Source organism: Astatotilapia calliptera, chromosome 5 (genome assembly GCF_964374335.1).
Source record: "Astatotilapia calliptera chromosome 5, fAstCal68.1, whole genome shotgun sequence".
NCBI lineage: Eukaryota > Metazoa > Chordata > Actinopteri > Cichliformes > Cichlidae > Astatotilapia > Astatotilapia calliptera.
In genome coordinates this window covers 2,442,283-2,466,837 of record NC_137426.1, presented here as the reverse complement: position 1 = coordinate 2,466,837, position 24,555 = coordinate 2,442,283, and the positions used below count along the sequence as shown (strand labels likewise).

The following is a 24,555-nucleotide window of genomic DNA, read 5'->3' as shown; positions in this document are numbered from 1 at the left end:
ACTACTGCATTCACTCATTTAAAAACAACAAAAACAATCAAATGTCCAACCTTATCTCTTTAAAATGCTGACGTCTTAGTTGTAAGACGCTTTTCTTCTTCACTCGCTGTTGGTTCAAGTTTAAGCACCTCCTTGGTTGAGGTTCGGGAAATAACACAGTTTGGGTAGAAATCAAACTCCGGGGATTAAAAGTGAAGCCGGCGTCTCAAAGCTTTTATTCAAGGCACTTCCCATCCTTGGCTCTTAATTAGCCATCAGCACAGTGACAGCAAAGAGCGACCACACAAGGAGCTGGTCTTACCATCTGGGCACATTTGGGGATCAATGTGTTGCTCAAGGACGCAGTCACATTAACATCTCTGATCTCTTTCTAATCTCTTTATGGTTGTTCTTTAATTACATCTTTATAGTTATGATGTTAAAGAGGCACAAAAATCTTTTCTGTCTCTCAGCGTTTGTTTTATATCTCGATTGGATCATTTTGTATCTCTTCGAACTCATTTTGTTTCTTTGCACTTTTTTCTGTGTCTGAGTTTATTTCCTTTGGTGCACTTTTGAGTTTCTTTGATGTTTTTCTGAATTTAAAGACATATGATACGATTTCAGTGCAGGCTCATAACTGAATCTGAGCAGTTTCTCTAATGTCCAGTTGAGGCTGGCGGGTCCTGAGTGTCAGTTTCCACAGACCTCCGTGTAAAAATGTCCAAAGTTACCTCAGAAATATGTTTTCAGCCTGACACAGAATGCAGCTTTGATCTTTACAGCTAATTTCACTGTGAAACTAATCAAGTTAGAGAACCTGAGCAGATAATGCCAACACCCCCACAATAACCCATCTTTCATATGCAGTCAGTGGGTAACGCGAGCCACATGCTATAAGCACACTGTAATCTAAGATAAAGTAAAAAGCCATTTTCTTTGAATGCTGGACAGCGTCTAAAACATTTAAATAGACTTGGTTTGTTTAGCTGTTTCGTGCATCAGGGGCAGCTGTTCTGCATCACCATCTTATAAACAGGTCGAGCTGAGGATCAAACCACAAACCTCGCAATTGATCCGCTCTTCCACCTGAGCCACAGCCGCCTCCCATCTATTCTTTATGTTTAATCATTTGATGTTCAGACCCCTGCTGTCTGCAGAAACAGTGCCTGCAGGAGGAGAATCAGTGGTTTGCTACGTTTATACGTGCGTCTGAATAAAAGTCTTCATTAAAATGAAAGCGTGGACGTGTCCTTGGATGCTTATTTCAGCCTGAAAGAGAAAAAAAGAAACTCGGGCTGTAATGTGGGAACGCAGAGCTTCTCTGTCAGAGCTAATTCTCGTTTGTGCTAATCTTTCAAACCAGATTCCTTCTCCCGCTCTATCAGTGCGCCCTCCCCGCGTCTCGCTCTCTCTCTGTCAACACGTTAGTTATTCAAGCAGAGGGAATCTGGCACAAGTCATTTGTCAAAGTGAGATAGTAGAAGAAGAAGAAAACTACAAAGTGAAGTGTGTTTTGGCCTCCACTTTTCATCCAGTGACTAAACAGAGCAGTGCTCAGAGATACGGCGCCGACGACTGAGGACATCTTCGCATTCGAGGAATTTAATTTGCAAAAGTTAGTGAAGAAAATAAATGATAATTTAATCCATTAGCTGGTGTTTCATAACCGTCGCTCAGCATGTTTCAGCGGAATCGGCGCGAGCGCCAAGGTCAAAGAGGCAAAGACTCGGCTAACCGTCGTGGTTGGCGTTGCCAAGCGTCCAGGGCTCATCGGAGTCAAAGTGCGTGTCTCCTCCGATGCCGGCGCCGGGGAAGTAAGCGTGGGCCAGGAAGCCCCCCTCTCCGTCGAACGGGGAGCTGTCACCGTGGAAACCAGAGGCGAAGAAGATCATGATGTCAGCCTCTTTGCCCTCGTTCTTGATCTCCGAGTACGGCACCTCCTGAGCGGGATCAGAGGAACAAACAAGGAATCAATATTTCAGAAGATTAAAAATACTGTGAGTTTCACGCGCTCGTTCAGGCTTCCTCCTCAGAAACGACGGCCTGACTTCTACTGCACACCAACAGATACTTATTTCATATAAAAATGACAGTGACTGTAATCAGAGGTTTACTCTTTTAACAACATACGTTTCGCTGTGGTGTGTCCAAAAATGGGGGAATCAGCCGTCCGTGCTCAAAGACATCTTCCTTCACTGAAACGTCTTCTGGGCTGATAAACAACAGGATTTCTGCACATCTGTTTCAGCTGAACAGCTGTTTTCAGCAGCTGGACTAAAGCTACCTACGGGTACGTGTTTTTATACCCAGCCATGACGCCACAGTGAGCAACACAGATTATAAACCAGACGATAATATCACAGGTTATTCACTGATTGCTAGAACAGCTCGAGTGCTCGATCAGTGGGTTTCACCTCGAGGCCACGACGACACTGCTGAAGGTCGCAAACCAAAGCACTACGAAGCTCTTCTGTTTATTACAGCGTCGAAGGATCTTCTGCTCCTTGTGCACTGGAGAAAGGTGAACCTGATCCAGAAACCAAACTATCGATTGATGGAAAGAGTCATAATAGCAGCTCTTGTTTCACCTGTATGTTATTGTGTCTGCTGTGGTGTTTAGAATTTACTGACATATTTTCCGTTGTTTGGGAGACAGACACGATCTCTACTTTCAAGATTAGGCTTCAAACTTTCCTTTTTGCTAAAGCATATAGTTAGGGCTGGATTCCCATGATGCACTGAGTGTTTCTTCTTCACTCACCATGTACAACTCTCTGCATTTAATCATTAGTTATTATTAGTCATTGTGTCTCTTCCACAGTGTATGTTTTGTCCCGTCTTCCTCCCGTCACCACCGACAGCAGACGGACGCCTGGTTCTTCTGGAGGTTTCTTCCTGTTAAAGGAGTTTTTCTTTCCCACTGTTGCCAAGTGCTTGTGCACAAGGGGTCGTCTGATGTTGGGTTTTCTCTGTTATTGTACTGTATAGTATCGAGATGATTAATGAACACAGAGCATGAGAAGAACTGGTTTAGAATAATAAAAAACTCCCCATTAATCGATGTAATATTTAGCTTTTTTTAAAGGTTACATGGAGGAGTGCAGTGTGTGTGTGCGATGTAACCTCTCTGTCCAAAGCAAATTTCTCGTTCTCTTACAGCATTAAGTGCCTCGAGGCGACTGTTGTGATCGGGCGCTACATATGTTCCAGCTTTCGACCTGTATGACTCAGGCGTGTATCTGGACGTCTCACCTGGAAGGAGAGCGGCGTGACGGCCTGCCACACATTGAAGGCTTGTCGAATCGCTCTCTGGGTGTCCTTCTCTCCAACTTTGGGGGTGAAGTTGGATATGCTGCGAGAAAGAAAAAGACGCCACAGTTCAAATAAACAGCGTGTTCCCACATTCACTGTGAGGTGAGCAGAGGTCAGTGAGTGCGGCTGTGATGATTGCGTTGCCTGTAAAACCTGTGAGAACACAACATGTGCAAGGAAGCATCGGCTAAAACAACAACGACAATAAAAAGTGTCTTTGTTGATGCAAAGATCCAGACCTGTACACGCTTTAGTGAAATCAGCGGATTAGGATTCAGTGTGAGTCAACGAGCAGCGCGGTTGGCACGACGGCTGATGCGTGTTCGGCTGGAAGAGACGAACGAGGCAGAAAGGTCATTATAGAGTAATTGCAGGAGACGATGTGCCACCCATAGCTACTCTGCTGCTGCGAGAGAGAGGATGGGAGGTATATCATTACATGTTTTATCACTCACTTCACTGTCACTGGAAACACTTTCATGTAGCGTCTTTAAAAGCAGCGTTTTAAACCTTTGCTGTCACCTTCCAACACTGTCGGAGGAGACGGGAGAGTGAGTCGAGGAGCGAGGGAGCGTTAGAGGACAGATGGGAGTAATTGGCAGAGGCAGAGAGGGTGGAGGATGGAAAAGAAAAGCCAGGACAGGAGAGGGAGAGCAAGGAAAAAACACGGCGGGATAAAACAGCAAAGCAGGCGGCTGAGTTCATTTCACACAATCTGTCTCTCGACGGGGGAGCAAAGGCTTTGTTCCCGACCAGAAACATGCATTATGGAAATAAATATCAGCACATTTACACAGTTGCTGTAACTCAACATTCATTCATGAGCACAGCAGCTTCCTGATGTGAGAAAAATAAGTCCAGCTGGCAAAGAAATAGAAATGTTTATAGCACTTTACAGGTAGTCCCTGGAAATGGATTAAAAGTTGTTGTGAGCTGTGATGGAGTGAATAAAAAAACGTCTCCAACGATCTAGAAGACAGATGCCGATCGAGACTCGATGAGACGCCAAAAACGAGTTTATTTCACCGCTGAATGCAGCTGGTCATGAGTCATGCTATGGTGCTTCGCTGGCACGTCCCTCAAACCAAACAAGCCCCTCAAAACTGGACTAATGCCCTTTGACCCCCATCTACTCCATAAACAGGATCCAGAGAGCTTCTCCTACAGCTGATGGGCCTCCACCTGAATCCTGACTCCACGATGGGGAGTCATCACGAATCCCTGTTCCCTCTCCAAAGCCTAAATACCTTGGGAGATCCAACCAGGGGAAAGATGCCCTCAGCAACGTAGCTGCTTGGGTCAGAACCACACACCACGTTAGGGTGGAGCTTCATGGGGCGGCAATTCTTTGGATTCACAATTAGTTGCTACCCCAAGTGGAGGAGTTCAGGTATCTCTGGGTCTTCGTCCGTGTGTCGGGCAGTGCAGACTGGTTTGCTGTGACAGCGAGGCTGTAGTACAGAGAGACGTGAGCACGAAGCTGTCAGCTAGCTACGTTGCCACGCCCACCCGTGAGCACGATCTGTGGGTAGCGACTGAAAGAATAAGATGGAGCAGAAATGAGCTTCCTGTCACAGGTGTGTGGGCGCCTCGTTAGAGATTCAGGAGGAGCTTTAAGCTGTGCTTCATATTTCACATGGACAGGATCCACCTCAGTGCTTCAGTATCTGCTGTGGCTGCACCCAAACACCTCCTTGTTGGTATGTTTTGGGCGTGTCCAACCAGCAGGCCACCCACGCTGAAAAGGTTATGAGTGAGGAACACGAGAAAGAGAACGCACTGGAGGCAGACAGTAAAATCCAAGTCCTTTATCCAGGCAGAGGTCACACACAAGTAATCAGTGAGTGAAGCAAACAAATCCAGCAAAGGGAAGACAAAAAGATCTAAAACACACCCAAAGGTCACACAGGAGGAAACCGAAGATTAAAGACTGGAAAAAACACAAAGACACAAAACTAGAAGCCTGGAAAACTTGACTTGGATTATTTAACATGTCATCGAATTTAATAAAATCGTAGAAACACAAGGGACACACAAACACATGCACAATCCAAACTGAAGGGAAGACTGGACTATGGACTAATCAGGGAAACAGGAGGGCAACGAGATCCAGAGGGAACACCAAGGACCAGCAAACTCTAATACAAACAGACTCAAAGGATTAAGGAAATCTATAGAAATCAAAACAGACATAACACCCAGACTGAGAGAACCTTCTCATCAACGAGAATATATTAGAATTAAACTCCAACAAACCTGAAAAACCTTGAGAACAAACTGCGAGTGGTGACAGGAGGCGGCGGCCGGGGACAGGTACGTCCTGCCCCTGCAGCCCACACCTGATAAGCTTCAGCTATCGTGTACGCAGCAGCCTGCACAGATGGGGCCTCCTCCATCAGGTTAATGTATGAAAACTCAAACAACTGGAATTTTACTGACTGATCATCTGCAATATGTCATCAGAATCACGTCATTTGGAAACATCATTAATAAACCTATATTATAGCAAAGTTTGTGCTTCTTCATTTTTTGGTTTGGTGTTCAGAAGGAATTCAAAATGAGGTCAGATAACAGGAAATGAATCGTGTGGACAGTGACGGCTGTGACAGCAGCTCACTGCGAGTTACATAAAGTTCATCTTCACTGAAACCAGATCAGAAAACAAAACAAGATCAACCTGGATCGTTGTGCTGGAGCTGAAGTGAGCTGCTCTTTGAACACATGAAAGAGAATCAACGATCAGCTGATCCAAGAAATCATTTTAACGACTCAGTAATAATTCTTCAAGGTAATCTCCAAACATGACGAGCAAACATCTCGTTTCTCTTGGTTCTTGGAGTTTTTTGACCAACATTTAAAGGTGCAGTTGATTAATCAATATTAAAAATAATCATTAGTTGCAGCTCTATTAGTGCAACAACATGATAATATCATATAAGATCTGTTTGAAGTGGACAGAAGCACATCTGAGGAGATTTTACTGCATTTCATAACTGTGCCTGCAAATCCTCTACGAAGTTTATTTATAAATCCAACTCCCACCCTAAAGCCTGGTGATTAGTGTGTGTGTGTGTGTGTGTGTGTGTGTGTGTGTGTGTGTGTGTGTGTGTGTGTGTGTGTGTCAGACAGACAGCCAGGTAGCAGTTGTCTGATTTGAGTAAATGGTGTGTAACGTTACAGCAGTGAAACTGGCCAAATGACCTGTGGCCAAAACACACAGATGGTATACTGTCTGACACACACACACACACACACACACACACACACACACACACACACACACACACACACACACACACACACGTCTAGCACTCGGTTGGATATGCAGACACTGTAGTCTCACACATTTAATGCATTTAGATAATGAAATGTGCTGCACAGATTTCAGGTAATGGGCGAGAAAAAGAGGAAATCAGAGGAGATGACTCCAGGAGTTCTTTGGAGAATCGGAAACTGAATCCTTAAAAGGGAAAAACCCAAATTGACAATGCTGACAGGTCACTATCGTTTCCAATTAACAATTTCTTCCCACAGGGTGGGGGCTCTCTCACGGCTCACGGTTTGGGCGCCCTGTCAGCCAGTGGCGCTGGACAACTAATGAATTATAAACACAGAACCGTAACATCAGATTTTTATCCACCATGCAGAAACATCTGGAAACATCTGATTGGCACCAGCTTCATTTTTCAACATGACAATGATCCCAAACACACGGCCTGTGCCATAAAAGCATAGCTTTATATAAAACACACAGTGGAACACTGTCAGCCATGGATTGGCCTCCACAGAGCCCGGACCTCAACACTCCTGAAGCAGAAGCTGAAACACCCAAAGGAGAGCTTTGGATGTCCCTCAGAATGCCTGGAGAGCTATTCCCAAATATACTTAAAGACATTCCTGTTTTACCAGCAGGATATAAAGGAATGAGGCATCTGCATAGTACTGCATGTCCACTCTGAAATCATCTGTGTTTACAGCCTCTATTTTAAACATATCCTTAACATATTTCTTTCCTACAGCCAATACTTTCCTCCATCATCCACAACATTTTTAAGACGTAGGCGAGCATTAGCATTAGCATTAGCTGCAGGACGATGCAAGTTACTGAACCAGGTAAAATAATTTTAGCTAGTTAGCTTAGCTTTAGCACAATTTGCAAACACCAAAGAGAAGATTAGGCACAAAAATGATTTTCATTTGGAATAATTTAATATCTACCTGCTGATGGTGCAAAGTGAGGAGGATAAATCCTGAATGGAGCATGAATATGTGTGCTGCGAAAACATTTTATGTCACAGTGAAAGGGATGAGCCGTGTGGAGGAAAGTAAAGGAGGGTCCAAGCAGGCACTCGTTGAGGTGCGAAGGAGTTTTATTATAAAAATGAGACACAAGTAGAAGATGGCAAACAGAACTAAAGCTAAACTATACTGGAAAAAACTAAACTACTAAACATGAACACGAACAAGGGTGACCGGAAGCACATGACGGTTGATAGCAGACACACACACAGCTGATTCACAGGAGATAAGCAGACGGACCAGCGACTACAACAAAAGAAGACACGACTAAATACACACAGAAGAACACTGAGATTACACACAGGTGGGGAACACAGCTGGAAGTGATTGACGACACGAGCCAAGGGAGGCAAAATAAGACACGGACTTTCACAATAAAACAGGAAACAAGAAACCATTACACAAAGACGCAGACTAGACACAGAACTAAACCTACACTAAACACAAACCTAAGAACTAATCTCTTGTTATAATAATAACAATAACCAACAAAGCACCACAAGAGAATGAGAAAAGAATCCATAATGCGAAATCACACCAAACGTCTGACCACATGTTGAATTCTGAATTATTTAATAAGTTGCATGTCAGGGAAGAGTCACGTGAATCTGGGAATTCACCGTCTGGATCAAAGTTCATGGAAAAGGTTTCAGCAGCTGTCTGGATACTTCACTAATATACGGATCAGAATTTATGGAAATGCTTCACAAAGAACACAAATTTCTACACGGCTGAAGGGATTCGTCCTTTAGAGGAGCTTTAACATCTTTATCTGATCGCAATCCATCGCTGAGCTCAGTCGGAGCAGCTCTAAATGCAGTTATTCTCTTCTTTTGTTTCTGTCCTTTGATTGACTTTTAATGAATTTGCTTAGTTGCAGAGGCATCGGCATAAAAGGGGAAACATCATTCTTCTGAGTGCTCTCTCAACTTGCTTTGGCCTTCACTTGTATTTTCTTCTTCTTTCCAGCCTTCTCGATTCTTCTTAATATCTGCCTTCTGCACGGAGGCTTTACTGGAAATTTTCACTTGGAGATGCGCAGTTGCATAATCCTGCAGCTACAGTATCGAACAGCGGGTGTGATTACATGCAGCCCTGAAATTCCTCTTAATGCAGAGCAGAGGCAGAAAAAATCCTCCTGTCTGAGCTCATCGCTGTCACTCAGGTAAGCGCACTGAACGGCAACCACCTTCAGATCGTATTGTTTTGATGCAGCATGTGAGCCGGGTATGTGTTGGATACACACAGAGCAAAATAAGGTTAGGAGCACACTGTGTGGGAGCTGCTGCTACTCTCTGGAGTTGTTGTGTAGATGTACACGTATGCTGAGTTTCCAAAAGCAGCTCCTCTGGATGATTCACCGCCTTAAATCTAAACCTTTAGCGTTTATTATTAATCTCTGTCTCTCGTCCACAGCATGTCTTTATCCTGTCTTCCTTCTCTCACCCCAACCAATCACAGCAGATGGCCCCGCCCCTCCCTGAGCCTGGTTCTGTCGGAGGTTTCTTCCTGTTAAAAGGGAGTTTTTCCTTCCCACTGTCGCCAAAGTGCTGCTCATAGGGGGTCATATGATTGTTGGGTTTTTCTCTGTATGTGTTATTGTAGGGTCGACCTTACAATATGAAGCACCTTGAGGTGAGTGTTGTTGTGATTTGACCCTGGATAAATAACATTTGCTTTTTAGCTACAATGAAGAGTAAAATCTCACTAAGTGCTTGGAACATCTTACAGTTTAATCTGAGCTAAAATTCCTGCTACAGTGGCTCAGTCAGCCTGACATCTTCAGATCAATGCATAAATACAAATGAGTCTGGAACCGCTCAGTTCATTTCTCACATTCAAAGGGCTGCAAACCAGAATCTCTCTGGAACAGACAGACCTGTAACCAGCGTTAGCTTCTTCATCGTTCTTCTCAACACAGATTTTAAGAGCAGTTTTGTCTCCTTCAGAGAAACTATCCTGTAATTCTGTGTGTGGGATGGAAACGTTCTGCAGTCCGAATGAAAACGAGTTCGTGATACTCGGGTTTTAGCAAAGGGCTGCTCACATTCAACCTGCAGAGCTGCAAAGATCATTCATAGTTTCTCCGGTTCCAGTTAATGAAGCATTGGAAGCTTAAGCTCAGCTCCTGCACTTTCAGTGAACCAGAGGTACGCCCATAATTCATGCAAAGGATCCTGGATGTGACAGTAAGGTGGCCCGAAGCGCAGCTTGGCAGGTGAACATGAATACTGCATGGACCGTAAATGATGGAGCACAACCAGCCTAAACACTGGCTCCATATCACAGAGTGTGAGTGGAAGAGGAGGAGGCTGGTCTGGCTCTGGAGATGGGCCGGTGCCTCGGAAGAAGAACAATCGAGTTAGAAATGATTGGAGCAAACGGCTCGAGCGACGGCAGCCGAGCTGAAGACAACACTGCGAGAATGCGACAGCAGATAACAGGTGAAACACGAGGAGGCCCGAGGAGACTCAGATGCAGTAAGGGGTAACCGGATAGCGCCGATCGCACGCTGTGGGTTTTATGTAACGTTGTAGAGTGGATCCCAGTAAAGCAGCAGAACTGGGATGGGCCCAGAGTCTCGCGGGAGCTGCGTAATTTACATTAGACCTATAAAACTCTGAGTGGGATGGTGTGGAGAGACGGGGGTGGAGGAAAAGCAAGAGGAGGCTGAAAGGGGATTCAAACATCTAAATAAGAAACTGTTTGATCTCAGATGTTGAAGCAGGAGAAGAACAGAATTAAACAAAGACGTGGAAAATTTCAGCGAGAGGAAGAAAAGCAGAGACGATGAGTTTAACCAGAAGGAAACGAGAACACACGATACGACAAAACCAACCAGAGATATAAATAATGTTCACACAGAGGTGCTGGAAAATGACAGAGAAACAAGGATTTCTACAAAGAGATACCGAAAGGGAACTCGTGGTGGATGAAGGTGGAGCTATCAGGAGGCTGCTGCTCGCATCACACTTCAAATCAAAATGGAGGATGCTGTGATGTCACTGAGACTTACAGGAAGGACTGCATTAAAGCTCTGCAGAAACCCTTTCTACTGAAACAAGAGAGGGAAAAAAGGTTCATCCTGGACTCACAAGTGCCGCTCATCGAGCAGAACCACAGAGTTCTGGAGTATTTGGAAAGTCGTAGCAGATAACAGTGAATGCTGAACACTAAATGAGCTCAACGAGAGAGAACGAGACACTAACTGTTGCTGGCCTCCACGACAAGCTAAACCTGGTGCTATGCTTCTCCTCTCGTGGCCCCTGATAAATACACAAATACAAACTAACCACAGCCCCATTCAATAAGGAACATTTTGCTTTTAACAGTTACGACGAGGCAGTTTATTAAAAACAGCCACAAACAGTTAAAGTTCCCTAAAAAAGGATTTTTGGTCCCCAGAGCGGAAACTAGAAACAGAGAATGGAAACGAGGAAGAACAAGATGGCGCCGGTGAGGTCGGCTGCCGTCACGACTGCTCCGACCACTTTTTCTTTGTCTTTGTTTTTTAAGTTAGTTTTCAGCGTTACAAGACATAATGTGGATCGCACAACACTGGACATTATATTCTTCATTTCCGGTTAATACTTGTACAGCTGCTGTTATTGTGTATATATTTATTTATATTTCTTCATACATTCTTATATAGTTCTATATTGTGTATTTTGTTGTACAGTTATTTTATTTTCAACTTTAATTTATATATTTTATCTTATTCTTCCCAGTTAAATTTACCCTTCATTCTAATTTGTGTTGTACAGTTATTTCATTTTTAACCTTAATTTATATTTTATTCCTTCCTAGTTAAATTTACCCTTTTTAATTTTTCATATTTATTTCCTATCTTATTCATAGCCTTTTCTTTTTTTGTTTTCTTTAGGTCACGAGCAGTTGTCCAAGCATTTCACTGCATATCGTACTGTGTATGACTGTGTACGTGACAAATAAAATTTGAATTTGAATTTGAATTTGAGGCGTTCAGGGCAGCAGTGTTTACTTACTGTTGGTCATTTTTACCAAGAAACTGTGGAAATACACAAGTACTGTTTCAGTTTGATTCGTGGCACTGAAGCTGGATTTGAATTTGAGAGACACGCAGTCGGGGAACAAGAAGCAGAGAGAACTAAAGTAGAAGACAAAGAGAGAGACGGGAGAGAGAAAAAGTGGGCAGGAGCTGGGATGCGTTCAGAGTCCCGTGGGATGGCTCTAATCTGCATTAGACCCACATTACACGGCCGAGCTGCTGGTTGGATCACACAGCCGAGGGTTTTACCGTACGTCCATAAAGAAATAAAGACGGAGAGATGTGGGTGGGTGGATGTAATGTATGGATACGTGATGTGTTCAGGGTACCCTGGGACGCAGCTGATTTACATTAAGCCCAGGCTGGGAGAGAAAGAGGGAGGATGAAGATGGAAACAGAGAATTAAGAAAAAGAAACACTCACTCAGCATCCCATTAACATGTGTCGGCCTCTTTAATAGCCATGTTAGCTCAGAGCGCTCAGTTACTGCCATCTTAGAGCTCATTATGGAAAATGAAGTCAGGTATGCACACCTGTACGAGATCCTTTTATCTCTCCACTTCTGTCCCGTCAGCGCGTAGCGTTTGTTCCTCTGCCGCCGGCTGGTGTGAGGATGATCTGGGACGCCACAGCGAGGTCTCCTCATCCACCTGAACACAACAGCAACATGTTAGTGTTTTGGCACAGACTGGGTGGTTTCAGCTGAACAACAATTTCAGTGAACCGTGTTTATTCCAAGCAGCTTTGTTTTTAGGGGAGACACAGCTGGAGATGGTTATGAATTAGTTTTGCATTTGCAGTTACAGGACCAACTAAACGATCTCATGTCTGCTAATCATCAGAGCCATTTTTAGTTTCTCTTAGCTGTTCATTATTCACCAAAGCAGCGCACCACAGCCGGCAGTTTCACATATTTGCTTTGACACAAGAATCGATTTCACTGGACGCCTGAACCTGGGTGCTTTCACATGTTGATGTAAACTACGTGTAAACTGTGAGGCCATTTAAAAGTACTTTTGGTAATGAAACTACAGAATTGATCTAAAACTGTTATCAACAGGGGGCAACCAAGTGTGCTGAGATAGTTTTTATGCTGATGTTAAGTGTAGAGGACGTTTGGAAGAAGTTATCGAGCTGGGAGAGTGTTGGTGACTTTTAGGCACCCGCCTCTCGTGCTGCTCAGCGCTTTAACTCTGTAACATTTAGAGCTGATCACTGAATATCGGGGAGTGATAAGACTGATAATCTCTGAGTTTAATGGAGATGCACGATCTTCCAAAGAACTCTTGGAACATAAAGACAGCCATTAGATTTCTGCTAAAACATTTTAAAAAGCAGACTGTTGAAGATGATGTGAGGATGAGCAGCACCCACAGGAAGCAGATTCACTTGTGGAGAGCAGTTTGTGTGCTGAAGCAGAGGAAGCACATTTAAATTGAAAGCAGTGAGGCTGATTGCTTCTGGGTGGATTAAGTGTCTGTGAAATGTCAAAAGGGGGTCAACGCTCAGCTTCGCAGAGCTCCTCGGATTCTTTAAATCATTGTTTTGAATTTCTGGCTCACGCTTTACATTCTGCTTCAGTCGTATCGTTTTCACAGCGTTGTTTCAGACGCTTCAAAAACATCTGAAGAACAGCTTCAGACGACGCGCTCAGCAGCAAACAGCAGGCGGACGCCGTCAGAGACAAGCTAGTAAATGCAGAGCAGCTAGAGACGCTCAGGTTAGCAAAAACAGAAGAGTGTAACACTTTAAACTGGTCACACTGGTGGGTGGTCACGTTAGCGATCAGAAAATGAAGCTTCTCTGTTTCTTCTTAAGTGGAAATATTCAACGGTAAATGTAAGTGTGGTCCATCGTTTGGAGATCACTGCTACAGACACACCAAAGTCAAGAAGCATAGCTCACAGGCAGTGGGTGCTGCCCCTCAGTAGGCTTCTGGAAGCTGGCCAATCAGAACACAGCAGGCTTTCATGGAGCAGAGCCTTAAAGGCGCAGGAGCTACTGTTTTGTTTCAGGTAGAGGATGAAGTGAGGAGCACCAAAACCCAGATTAACCAAAGTATTTTTTTGGACTGTGAATAAAAATAAAGATTCACTTATTGAGAAATGAGCAAAGTTGCAAAGAAATAATATCATGTAGTTTAATACAGTGTGTGTCGTTTGTGTGTTAGCCATACAAAAGGAACATTTACACAGTTATTTAAAGTATTAATACAATATTTACTGATTATTGAATACACATGATCATGATAGTGCCAAGAGATGTAAACTGACTAACGGGATTGTCAGATTTCTCTCTCGCTGCCTGTGAACACGCCTTCCCCCCTTTCCTCGTCCTTCGTGTTTGACCAACAGTAGCAGATTTTCCAACAGCACCGAAGGCTATTAAATCTACCTCCGACTGATCTGGTATGGAAATCTCATTTTTTATGATACGCATGTTTGGTTTGGCCAAGATGTTACACCACATGCCCTTCATGATGCAACGGTCCCCGCCTGCACGAGGAGTGCCCTGCCTTTCCCACTTTTACGGAAACGTCCCGATTACTCACTCGATAGTCGTCTCATCCAACACTCCCGTCACAGGGATGCCGTAGAAGCGCTGCATGGCGGCCACGGCAGACTGCATGGCCTTCTCCTGCCGCAGGTCTGATGTCCGAACGTCGTGAGGCAGCAGGTAGCCGTAGTTCTTCAGCCACGTCTGAGAGAAACACGGACAGAAGAGGTCGGTTACACAGGACTAACCTGCTAGACAGTAGAGCCACAACAGACTTACTGTAGATCCTTCTTAATTCCCAATTATAGAAACATATTAAACATACATCATAGACTTCTCTAGAGTCCATATGCACAATAGAAAGCTGTGGTAGTGTCCATGGTGCTGAACCGCAGGCCAAATGTAACCAGGTCGTGTAACTTAAAGACTAAGGTGTGCTAGTTATTTTGTCATGTTGGTTGCCTTAGACACACACGTTTATAAAATAATTGCAGACAGCTGAATGTGACATTTCTTTGAGTTTCATGATGTCAGCGCAGCACCGCCCGCAGCACCGCCCCTCCCCACCTTCCCACCAATAAGCTGACAGCTGCCATTTGGATTCAAATCCACGCTCCTTGCAGGGTCTCACAGGTCTCCCTCTGACCTGCTGAGGAAACCTTTGATCATAACAATATAACCCTTCAAATATTACAAAACAGGCTGTGCTTACAGCCCCAGAGAACAATCGCACATTAAAGTTTCCCTCAGTGTTCAAGTAATTCAACAATAACTCCTGCACATCAGCAGGTTTGCAGCAACATGCAGCTGCCAATAGCTGGTTCAGTTTTTACATCAAGTTTCAGGTTCCTGTGGCCTCAAAACACCACAATTTATTGGAACAATAGTTCAAAACGCAGAAAAAAGGTGTAACGAGTAGGCGGACAAAAAAGATTCAGGGTGAGTGAAAAGAAGACATTGAACATGTCGGAGAGAAACTGGGGAGCCAGTTCCTCCGAATCCCAGAAAATCGAATTCACACCGATCCAAAATCGATGCTGAATCCACAGTTTTCCTCGGATGAGTCTTATTACGTCGTATTTTTCATTTAGCAGCCGCCTGTCTCTTTAATGTGACATAACACAATCTCACAAGCCTCCGGAGGGAGAGCGAGGAAAGGCAGAGAGGAAGGCGGGTAAATGAAGAGGAGAGAAGAAGAAAAGATGGAAAAATAAAAAGGAGGCTGTTGAAAGAGCGAACAGCAGCACGGAGAGATAAGAGGCAGAAGGTTTCAGAGGGAGAGGACACGAGAGGCGGGTGAGGTAATGAGGGGGGAGGCTGAGCTGTTCTCTACAGTAGGTCATTAATAATTCAGAGCGAGGCAGCCTCTCCCAGCAAGTCCGGGCCCAGAAAAGCGAACGCCGGCCCGACCACAGCTTTCCAACACCGAGGGCATTTATGGAAGCCCGTTTCCCCCAGCGAAGACGCGTCGAGCAGGAAAACACGACTAAGATGATGTTACATTAAAGTCAGTCAAGATAAAACCTGAGTGTGAAAAACACGACGTTTGACCAACGTTAATTTAAGATTATTGAACCACTCATGAGACAGATTAGGGAACATTTTTCCATAAAAGGGAGAATCGTGAGATTTCAGTTCAATTATTTTATTTATATAGCATCAAATCATAACACATACCACATGATGCTTAAATTACAATATTTGCAATTAAACAAAGCACGTGAGGTCATTGTTTAAGCCAATAAGTCAACACAATGAATTATTAGGTGACGCTGAAGAGATTAAAACCACAAGATTTCGAGGAAAGAGTCAGAAATATGATAGAATAAGTGAAACTGATGTGGCAAAGATAAAGATTTAAATCACTATAAACATAATAAACAGAAGTAGAGATAAAAAAAAATCTAAATTTGTAAACATAATTTTAAATAATGGTTTTATTTATCAAATAACATTTTAAAGAGTTAAAATAGTGCAGCTAGTTTAACATATCCTGAAAGCACAGATGCTCTTCCATATTTCTAGTCTGAACAGAGGAAACACGAGTCAGCATGAGCGTGTCTTTCTTGTATTATAATCAATCATTTTACTGGACAGCTAATTGCTGTTGATGCTCACATGTGTTTAGATTTGAGATGCAGGGTTTCTGATGTGAGAGCTGGTCTGTAACTCCGCTGTTTAGCTAACTTATTTAGACTCTGTGCCGATCTGCTTTTAATCCAAAGTGTAAATGTAGACACAAAGTGCCACATGGTCCATGAGCTGAGAGGAAACTGACTGCTTACAATCCAATTAAAAGCTCCCCTGCAATAAATCTGTGGCGATGACAACTTCCACTGCAACAAAACATCTAAATCTGATTCATGTGATTTCATCCTGTCCCATCTGCTCAGGCAATAAAAAACAGAAACATATCTGAGCTCCGGGCAACAAACACAAACTCTCTTACAGCATCTGGCAGGCCTACGTTTCACTGTGAGAAGGAAACGAGTCAGTAAGGAGCAGCGTGCACGCCAAACTCTGCAATTACAGACACAACGAGAACAACGAGCCCGTTCGGTTTGTGAGGACCGGGAAATATTTCCAGGCCTCTGAAACAAACGTGAGCCCTAAAGCTGTGATTCACTCGTCGTACATCTCTTTGAAGGCTGGTCACCTGTAGGAGCTCCAAGCTCTGGTTGCCTAGGTGACCTAATTGATTTATTACCAGGTCAAATGTCAATCAACATATACATTTATTTGTAGCCGCTTCAGTCGCTCGTATGGAAGTTGAGAAATGCTTAGCTTGAATCCCGCTCGGTTCACCCTCGTCGTTATTTCACAGTCGTGGGTAGCTGCAGGTCAGGAGGTGCAGCAGGTCGTCTACTAACGGTAAGGTTGGTGGTTCGATCCCTGGTTGCTGTGCGTGCCAAAGATACTGAGGTCTAAGTTTCTCTCTGATGGTTCCATCAGAGTGTTTGATGTTAGACTGAAAGCACTCAGGCGCAGAAAAAAGCGAACGAGTCATGTTGTAAAAAAGCCCTTTGAGAGCTCAAGTAGAGCCGGTGCGTTTATTTTCTGTTCCAGTGTTTGCATCGCTCAAAGACAAATGTGAAGCAAAGTTTTCCTTTGGTTAAGATATTAAAGAAAATCTCTAAACCATCAGCAGCTACTAGAAGCGGAGGATAAAGTAATTCTTTTTGCTGAGCATGAAAGCAAAGCTTACCCTCATTTACGGTCACAAACTGAGGGTTAGACTGCGGCACCCACGAGCTGGACCTGGATAAGCCACAGGATGACCTGATGGATGAGATCAGCCTATCCACGACACACGGTTAGTCACTAATATGTCATCCATTGCAGGAGCAGCTGGAAACAGGGTCAGTACATCCAGAATTAACCAGCCGCTAGAGGAAGAACAAAATAAAGGAGGAAAATGAGTGAAATTATATTCCTTAGAGGTGTTTCCTGAAATATGTTACTGTTATTTGAGCCCAGCTGTCAGCTGTACTCCTCTTTTCTCCCCTTGGTGCTTTTCTAAAAACATGCCAGTAACACAAGGCCATCCTTTGCTTCGAATGGAAATAACAGTCTGCTCGGGTCCAAGTGGCAAAAAGCAAAAGTCCATGTGCCCTGCAATGTGTTGTCACTGAGCAGAGCTGCCTGCCTACACGTTTTAACTGCAGTGCATGCGACCGTGCATGAGCCATCCGGGCAGAGATGAAAAAAGTAAATGGTCTGTATTTGTATAGCGCTTTACTCGTCCCTAAGGACCCCAAAGCGCTTTACACAACCAGTCACCCACCCATTCACACACTGGTGATGGCAGCTACATTGTAGCCACAGCCACCCTGGGGCGCACTGACAGAGGCGAGGCTGCCGGACACTGGCGCCACCGGGCCCTCTGACCACCACCAGTAGGCAACGGGTGAAGTGTCTTGCCCAAGGACACAACGACCGAGACTGTCCAAGCCGGGGCTCGAACCGGCAACCTTCCAATTACAAGGCGAACTCCCAACTCTTGAGCCACGATCGCCCCAACAACAACAGCAACTGATGGTGTGCAGCTGTGCGCAGCTGTCCTCGTCCTCATCAATGAGCGTGAGTCAGGCCTCAGACACACCTGATTCAGATCTCAACGCCTCTTTGAAGTTGTCCTCCGAGCGCCTCGCTACGATCGTTTTAAATCCACACGCACTGAAATACTGAACTTTCTGCTTCTGTGAGGCCTCTGAGGACCCCGTACTGCACCGGTCACCGTGTCTGTGAGTCCTCATACATGTGCATCCATGTGGTTGTGTACGTCTGTGTGTGTTCAGAGCTTTGATGGAAGTGTAGTAATTGTTGTATAATAGCAGCTGGTGAATTATTTAATTCAAACTGCTTCCTCTGAGCTGGCAGCTGCTGGGTGAGCACACACACACACACACACACACACACGTTTTCATCACTTCAGAGGACGTTACATTCACTTACATTTATTTTCTGAACACTTAAACTGACCATAACTTTAAACACATCCCCATTTTAAAACAATGATTCATGACTTAAAGATTTTCTTTGTCTCTGAACTGAAACCGAGTCAAATTGACAGCCCATGCGTCCTTCTGCTTTACGAGGTCTCGTTCTGACATGATACCCTCTCTGGGCTTTTATCCAGCCCACAGATGGACCGAGTGCTACCCGGTGTTTTCACTGAAGAGCTCAGAGTTGCAGCTTTTGTTCAGAGCCATCATTTCCTGTTGAATCCAGAAACTACCAGATAACTGGTGCAGAGTGTTAGCTTTCACAGTCTGAAAGGACAAACCTCTCTACCTCAGACCAGAGTGATGCTAGAACAACAGTACAACAGGTAAAGTAATCATCTTTGTAGAAAGAAATAATCCCTTAAATAAAAGCTCCGTCAGCTGGAGGCAGGACAGCGTCCGGGCCGACTTCTGTCACACAGCTGTCAACCAACGACCACGCCGCGGACAGCAAAGCCTCCTGTAAGCCTTCAAATCTAATTAATGGGCCAATAATGTCCCACAGGACGAGCGGCACACATATTAGAGAGCCTGAATTTATCAATGGAGGCCATAATTGCTTGCTGAAGAAATGACAGGCTTAGTATTTCTACTAAGATGGTGCTTTCTGAATGGAAGTGAATAGAACTTCAGCGGGAGGCGTTCTGAAGCCACAATCGAGTGACCGTTACGTGTATAATTCACTTTAAGCTGCTTCCATACTTCTTTGAACTGCGGACTGATCAAAAACACTTTTAGCGTCTCTGAAACTCACAAGAAAAGTTCAAGAGTTCAAATCTCACTGTCTGTTCTTCACATGTGGCAGGAAAAGTGGAAGGTGAGGCTGACAGGTGGATTAGTGTAGGCGGAGCCTCCTATTTCCCATGTATCATTCTACAGTCCTCAACTTTGGTCACGAGATCTGGGAATGAGCGGAAGAGCGAGTAGATGCAAACAGCCGAAATGAGTTTTCTCCAGGAGCTCGGAGCAGAGTGGAGAGGAACCCTCCGAGGTAGCTCGGGTATCTGATCGGGACGCCTTCCTTCGGAGACTCTTTGGGCATGTCCAATTCATAGAAGTTAGGACCCAGCACTCATTGGGGATCTGGCCTGGGAGCTAATCGGGATCCTTCAGGAGGCACTGGGAAGTATTCTTGCTTTGCCAACTGCCACTAAGACTTCGCTTTGGTAACTGGAAGAACCTGGATGGATCTTCTGTCACTGGTTGCACTTATCCAAGAACACGTGTGTTATTATATCATGGATATTAAATGAGATTAAAACAAATGAAGCACATGTGAGTGAACGGGAAAAGGGAGAGGACGATGATCCGCTGTGAAGAGTCTAAGTTGGGAAAGCGAAACTACAACGAAACCACCTCTGTGCTTCATGTATGCGCCTCACACAGCGGGACTGCAGCGGCATAAATCACCTCCAGCACTGAGCCCTCCACACGTGAACATGTTTAATTCATATTCTTATCTGACTGGGACAAATGCTCTCTCGCAGCAGGCGAGCGGTGATTCATTAGACGTTGTGGGAGTTTCCGACGCCACGGCGGCACGCCTTTTAGTAAATGAACAAAATACTCGGACCGTTATCCAGAGAGAAGGACTGAGGCAGGCAGCGGCACATTTCCAGCCTCAACGCTGCTTATGCTTAAAAGAAAAAGGCAAAGATTTATGATTTATGGCCTTCAAGGGTTGATTCTGGTAACAGAGAGACGTTCCTACTGCTCAACAATCAGGGTCTGAAATATCAGATACTAGAACTCTCAGTAACTTTACGTCTACCGAAGGGAATAAATGAGACGTGTTTCAGACATGTCTGTCTGCTGTCGGCTGCCCTCACTGTCAGGTGTGGAGAGGCAGTTTAAACCATGGGAGATGCCCACTGGCCTGATATCTGTGGACAATCCATGCAGAAGGAAACACCTGACAACAAGTTACACCTGTCACAGTCTTTTCATCGAGGGAGGCCGAGCCAGAAGGCAGCAGAGACAGAATAGAATAGAATAGAATAGCCTTTATTGTCATTGTACAGAGTACAACGAAATTGGAGTGCCACTCCCTTGGTGCAAGTTTCAATAATAAATATAAATGTAAAATATAAAAAGTACAAAAAAAACAATTGTAAGTACTCAAACAATAGTAAGTACGATATATACAGGATAGCAGCATTAATATAATGGCAGTGACGTATGGTATAGCTAAGCAGGTTCAATTGTTTTTGTGCTTATTTACTACGGTGATAGCTCTGGGAAAGAAGCTATCCCTGAATCTGTTTGTCCTGGTTTTATGTGACCTGTACCGTCGGCCTGACGGTAATAGTTCAAACAGTTGGTTGCTGGGGTGAGAGTGGTCCTTGATGATATTGCCAGCTCTGCTGAGGTACCGAGAGTTTGCAGTGACCTCCAGGCTGGGCAGAGAGCAGCCAGTGATCTTCTGGGCTGTGTTGATGACCCTCTGCAGTACTTTCCTGTCTGCAGCTGAGCACCCTGCATACCATGTTGTTATGCCGTACGTTAGGATGCTCTCTATGGTGGCTCTGTAAAATGTCACCAGCAGCCTCTCCTCCAGGTTGTTCCTCCTGAGCACTCTCAGAAAGTGGAGACGCTGCTGGGCCTTTTTAACCACCGCTGTAGTATTTGCTGTAGTATGTAGACAGAAACGTGACGCTGTGCTAAATGCTGATATGTGCAAATCATTTTAATATCAGACACCAGAACTGGGAAATCTTTCTTTTGGAGAAATAGCGGTTCATTTTGAATTTGAAGTTAATCGGTTTGGACGTGTGCACAGAAGAGACGGTGGATTTACTGGGCAAATGGAGCTGACAGGCAGGATGACCACAGAGGATGCTGGGATAGGGTGAGATGGAGGCAGATGATTCGCTGAGGATAGTCTGAGTTTCCTCTGTGGGACATTATGACAATTAACTCTTTAAAGTCCAACATTATCTTTATCTTTTTAACAGCTGTAGTGCCAGTTATTGGAGCATTTCAAGTTGCTGTATCAATACAACCGTTATATCACAAGTTTTAATAACATGTATGCATTAAGTCCATAGTAACTAGATAAACTGGAAAAAAGTGCAATAAACTACAAAAACCTGAAAATCATTTGGTTTCTACACATAGTTACAGAAATTTCAGAGGTTTATCCCTCAAAACTGTAAACACAAAAATTGCACAAAATAGTTTCCAACCACAGGAAATCTGTCTTCATAGTTTAACACTAATTTTTATAAACTGTGGGAAAAATGAAAATAAATGCTATTGTGCACAATTTGCAAAAAAACAGCATCAAAATAAACTATTTCCAACAGTGCAGTCTACCCGGCACGGATAACCTCCGTTAATGCTGAGATCAGGGCGTTCTGGAGATGCTGCATTCAGACGACGTCTCTTTGAGCCATAACCACATTCTGCAGGGATACAGCGGACCTGCCACCCACTGAAAAGCTGTTCACTGTTCATGCTTTTGTCAGTTTTTGAGTAAATGCAGGTGACATTTAAGGGAAGGAAGAAAAATAGGAAAAAGGAGAGAACGAAGGAAGGAAAGTAAGATGAAGCTACTGGAGCATAAAATAACAAAGCCATAAATATGAGCGCAAATAAAAACCACGAGGGTAACACAATAACAACAAGAGAAGTGCTTTAATTTCAATATTTTAATGGTGCTAAATCATATTGTACTTGCATGAAGGCTGCAAGTGAGCGCTGCATGCTGATGATTCAGGCCTCACTGAGGCAGCAGCCCGTTTTAATGCTGCTGCTGCTGCTGCTGCTTGTGGGGGGCGGCTGATTCTGAACCTGAGCTTCAGAAACCCCCCGCAGGCCGCTGAAGATGACAGAGAACAAAATACAAATCAAAACAAAATGAAGCGTGAACTCTAATTTCTGCAGCCATTATTCAGGGGTCAATAGTCACTTTGAGCTGAGTCACCCTCTGCTCAGCTCGCTGATGAGAAGGTGTAGCCTACAGTAAAGTGTCCGGCTTACAGAAGGTGACTCATCTTTCACTCTGACATTAAATTATGAAAAACGAAGAAGGAGGCTGCCGGCTAAAGGATTACTGCTTTGAAATGTATGTATACAAAGCACACAGCTCTACAGCAGAGACACCGGGATTCACATCCAGGCTCCTGTCAACGAGACGCAACATGAGCACTTCCACTGAGCTTTGATTAAACACGGTGTTTAGATGAACATTAGACAGCATGATCAGATATTTTAGCAGAAGAAATCACGTTTTCATACCATTTTTAGCAGAAAATCGTGACTGTTCTCTGAGATATTCAGAGGAGGATGCGAGGGCAGATATCAGGATGCCAAAACTCGTCTTCAGTTGGCTCAAAAATGCCACATTTTTATTTTCATGTCTCCACAACATTGACTAAGAAAATTAAGCCAAAAACTGCAGTTCCTCTAATGTCCACTGGAGGCTCCAGCAGCAAGTCAGTCCCACGTTAAAACATCCACCTTTACAGCAGAAATAAACGAAACGTCTGGAAAGCGTTTCTGCTCTGAAACATTTTAATGCAAATATCTGATGATTAGGGATGGGTACCGGTTCTGTCATAAACGGTAGTAACCAGACCGAAAAGCAGCGCACATTTCGGTGCTTTATTTCGGTGCTTTTTTTTTTCCTGAGCTGTGATACACTTTAGATTCTAGCCAATCATTTTACGTTTCCGAGGATAGTAGGCGGGTCCAGGTACGTGCGTTCTTTTAGAGCAGAGCTACAGATTAAAAATGTCCAAGGCGAAGCGGTCAAAAGTCTGGCTGTACCTCACAGCAAAAGATGCAAACTCAGCAGCAACAAGTGCTTTAAGCTGATACTGTGATACTGTCAAAGGAGGTAACACCTCGAATCTGATGAAACACCTGGCGACGCATAGCGTTTTTTTTAAAATCCGAGAAATGCGCCGTATTTGATAGCTTGCTGCGAGACCTCACACCGGGCACATCTACTGTGGGTGTGGTGCCTGTTATTGGACCCAGAGCAACATCCCCAAAAACCCGAAGAGGAGAGTCCTGGCCCCTAGCCCTGCCAGTGTAGCAGAAATGATGAGGATGATGATGCAGCAGCAGCCGTTCTTCTCTGCGTGAGTAGCTTCATGTTGTTCGTGTGTAATTTACGTTGAGTAGGCTAACCACGTTATTACATTAATGCAGGTAAGGTGAACTAGCAAACATCATCATAGCTACATGCGGCTGTCTTCTTGTTTGATGGCAGATACTCCCTTCACCCTGGCCAAAAAGGCTAAAATGACCAAAGGAAAAGTGGAAAACAGCTAAACATGAGAGGTTTTTGGACAAAGTTTGTGTTTTTTCCATTGTTTAAGCACTGCTTCCAGCCAAGAGTGATACCATATATGCCCCATAGCTGCAGAAAAGGCTAACATTGTTATCTTTTTACAAAAAAACAGCTGAACATGAGAGGTTTTTGGACCAATTTTGTGTTCTCCATTCTTTAAGCACCGGTTTGAGCACCGGCACAGTTTCAAAAGTACTGGTTTGGCACCGGTATTGGATAAAACCTAAACGATACCCATCCCTACTGATGATACAACAGACCGTCTGGACGTTTTCGTAATCCTTTACCTGCTGCACTAAATTGTAGCTGCCAAATTCATACGTCTAATTAAACAAATAAAAAAAATGAAAAAGCCAACATGAGGTTTAAAAAAATACCAATAACAATGACAAACATCCAGCTTTTAAATACAGTTTATGGGAGGAACTCGACGAACTCATAAAACAACAGTTGGGCCGGACAAACCCCGCTCCTCAGTTACGACCATGGATATAACTCTTTTTTAAAATATAAATTAATCTGTCTATTTGTTTATCAGTGGAGGACTGTGCAACATCTTTGTGTGACATCTTTCTCAAAAAAGCAAGAAATTATCTCATTTCTAAGGGTGGAGGTTTTTCTTTACTTACAGTTTA

The 24,555-nt window shown here is 44.1% G+C and overlaps 1 protein-coding gene across 2 annotated transcripts in view; it reads right to left on the bottom strand.

Moving 5' to 3' along the window:
- Positions 1 to 24,555, bottom strand: part of mmp24 (matrix metallopeptidase 24) — a 72,321-nt gene that overhangs the window by 29,286 nt on the left and 18,480 nt on the right. The window contains exons 2-5 of one of the 2 annotated variants that reach the window (XM_026166541.2): positions 14,172 to 14,320; positions 12,154 to 12,270; positions 3,235 to 3,334; positions 1,718 to 1,922 (exon numbers count right to left, since the gene is read on the bottom strand). In XM_026166541.2, coding sequence (XP_026022326.1) covers positions 1,718 to 1,922; positions 3,235 to 3,334; positions 12,154 to 12,270; positions 14,172 to 14,320 — 571 coding nt within the window. Of the gene's footprint in view, positions 1 to 1,717; positions 1,923 to 3,234; positions 3,335 to 7,512; positions 7,713 to 12,153; positions 12,271 to 14,171; positions 14,321 to 24,555 lie in introns of those variants that run through there. The other variant, XM_026166543.2, reaches the window with a different exon arrangement.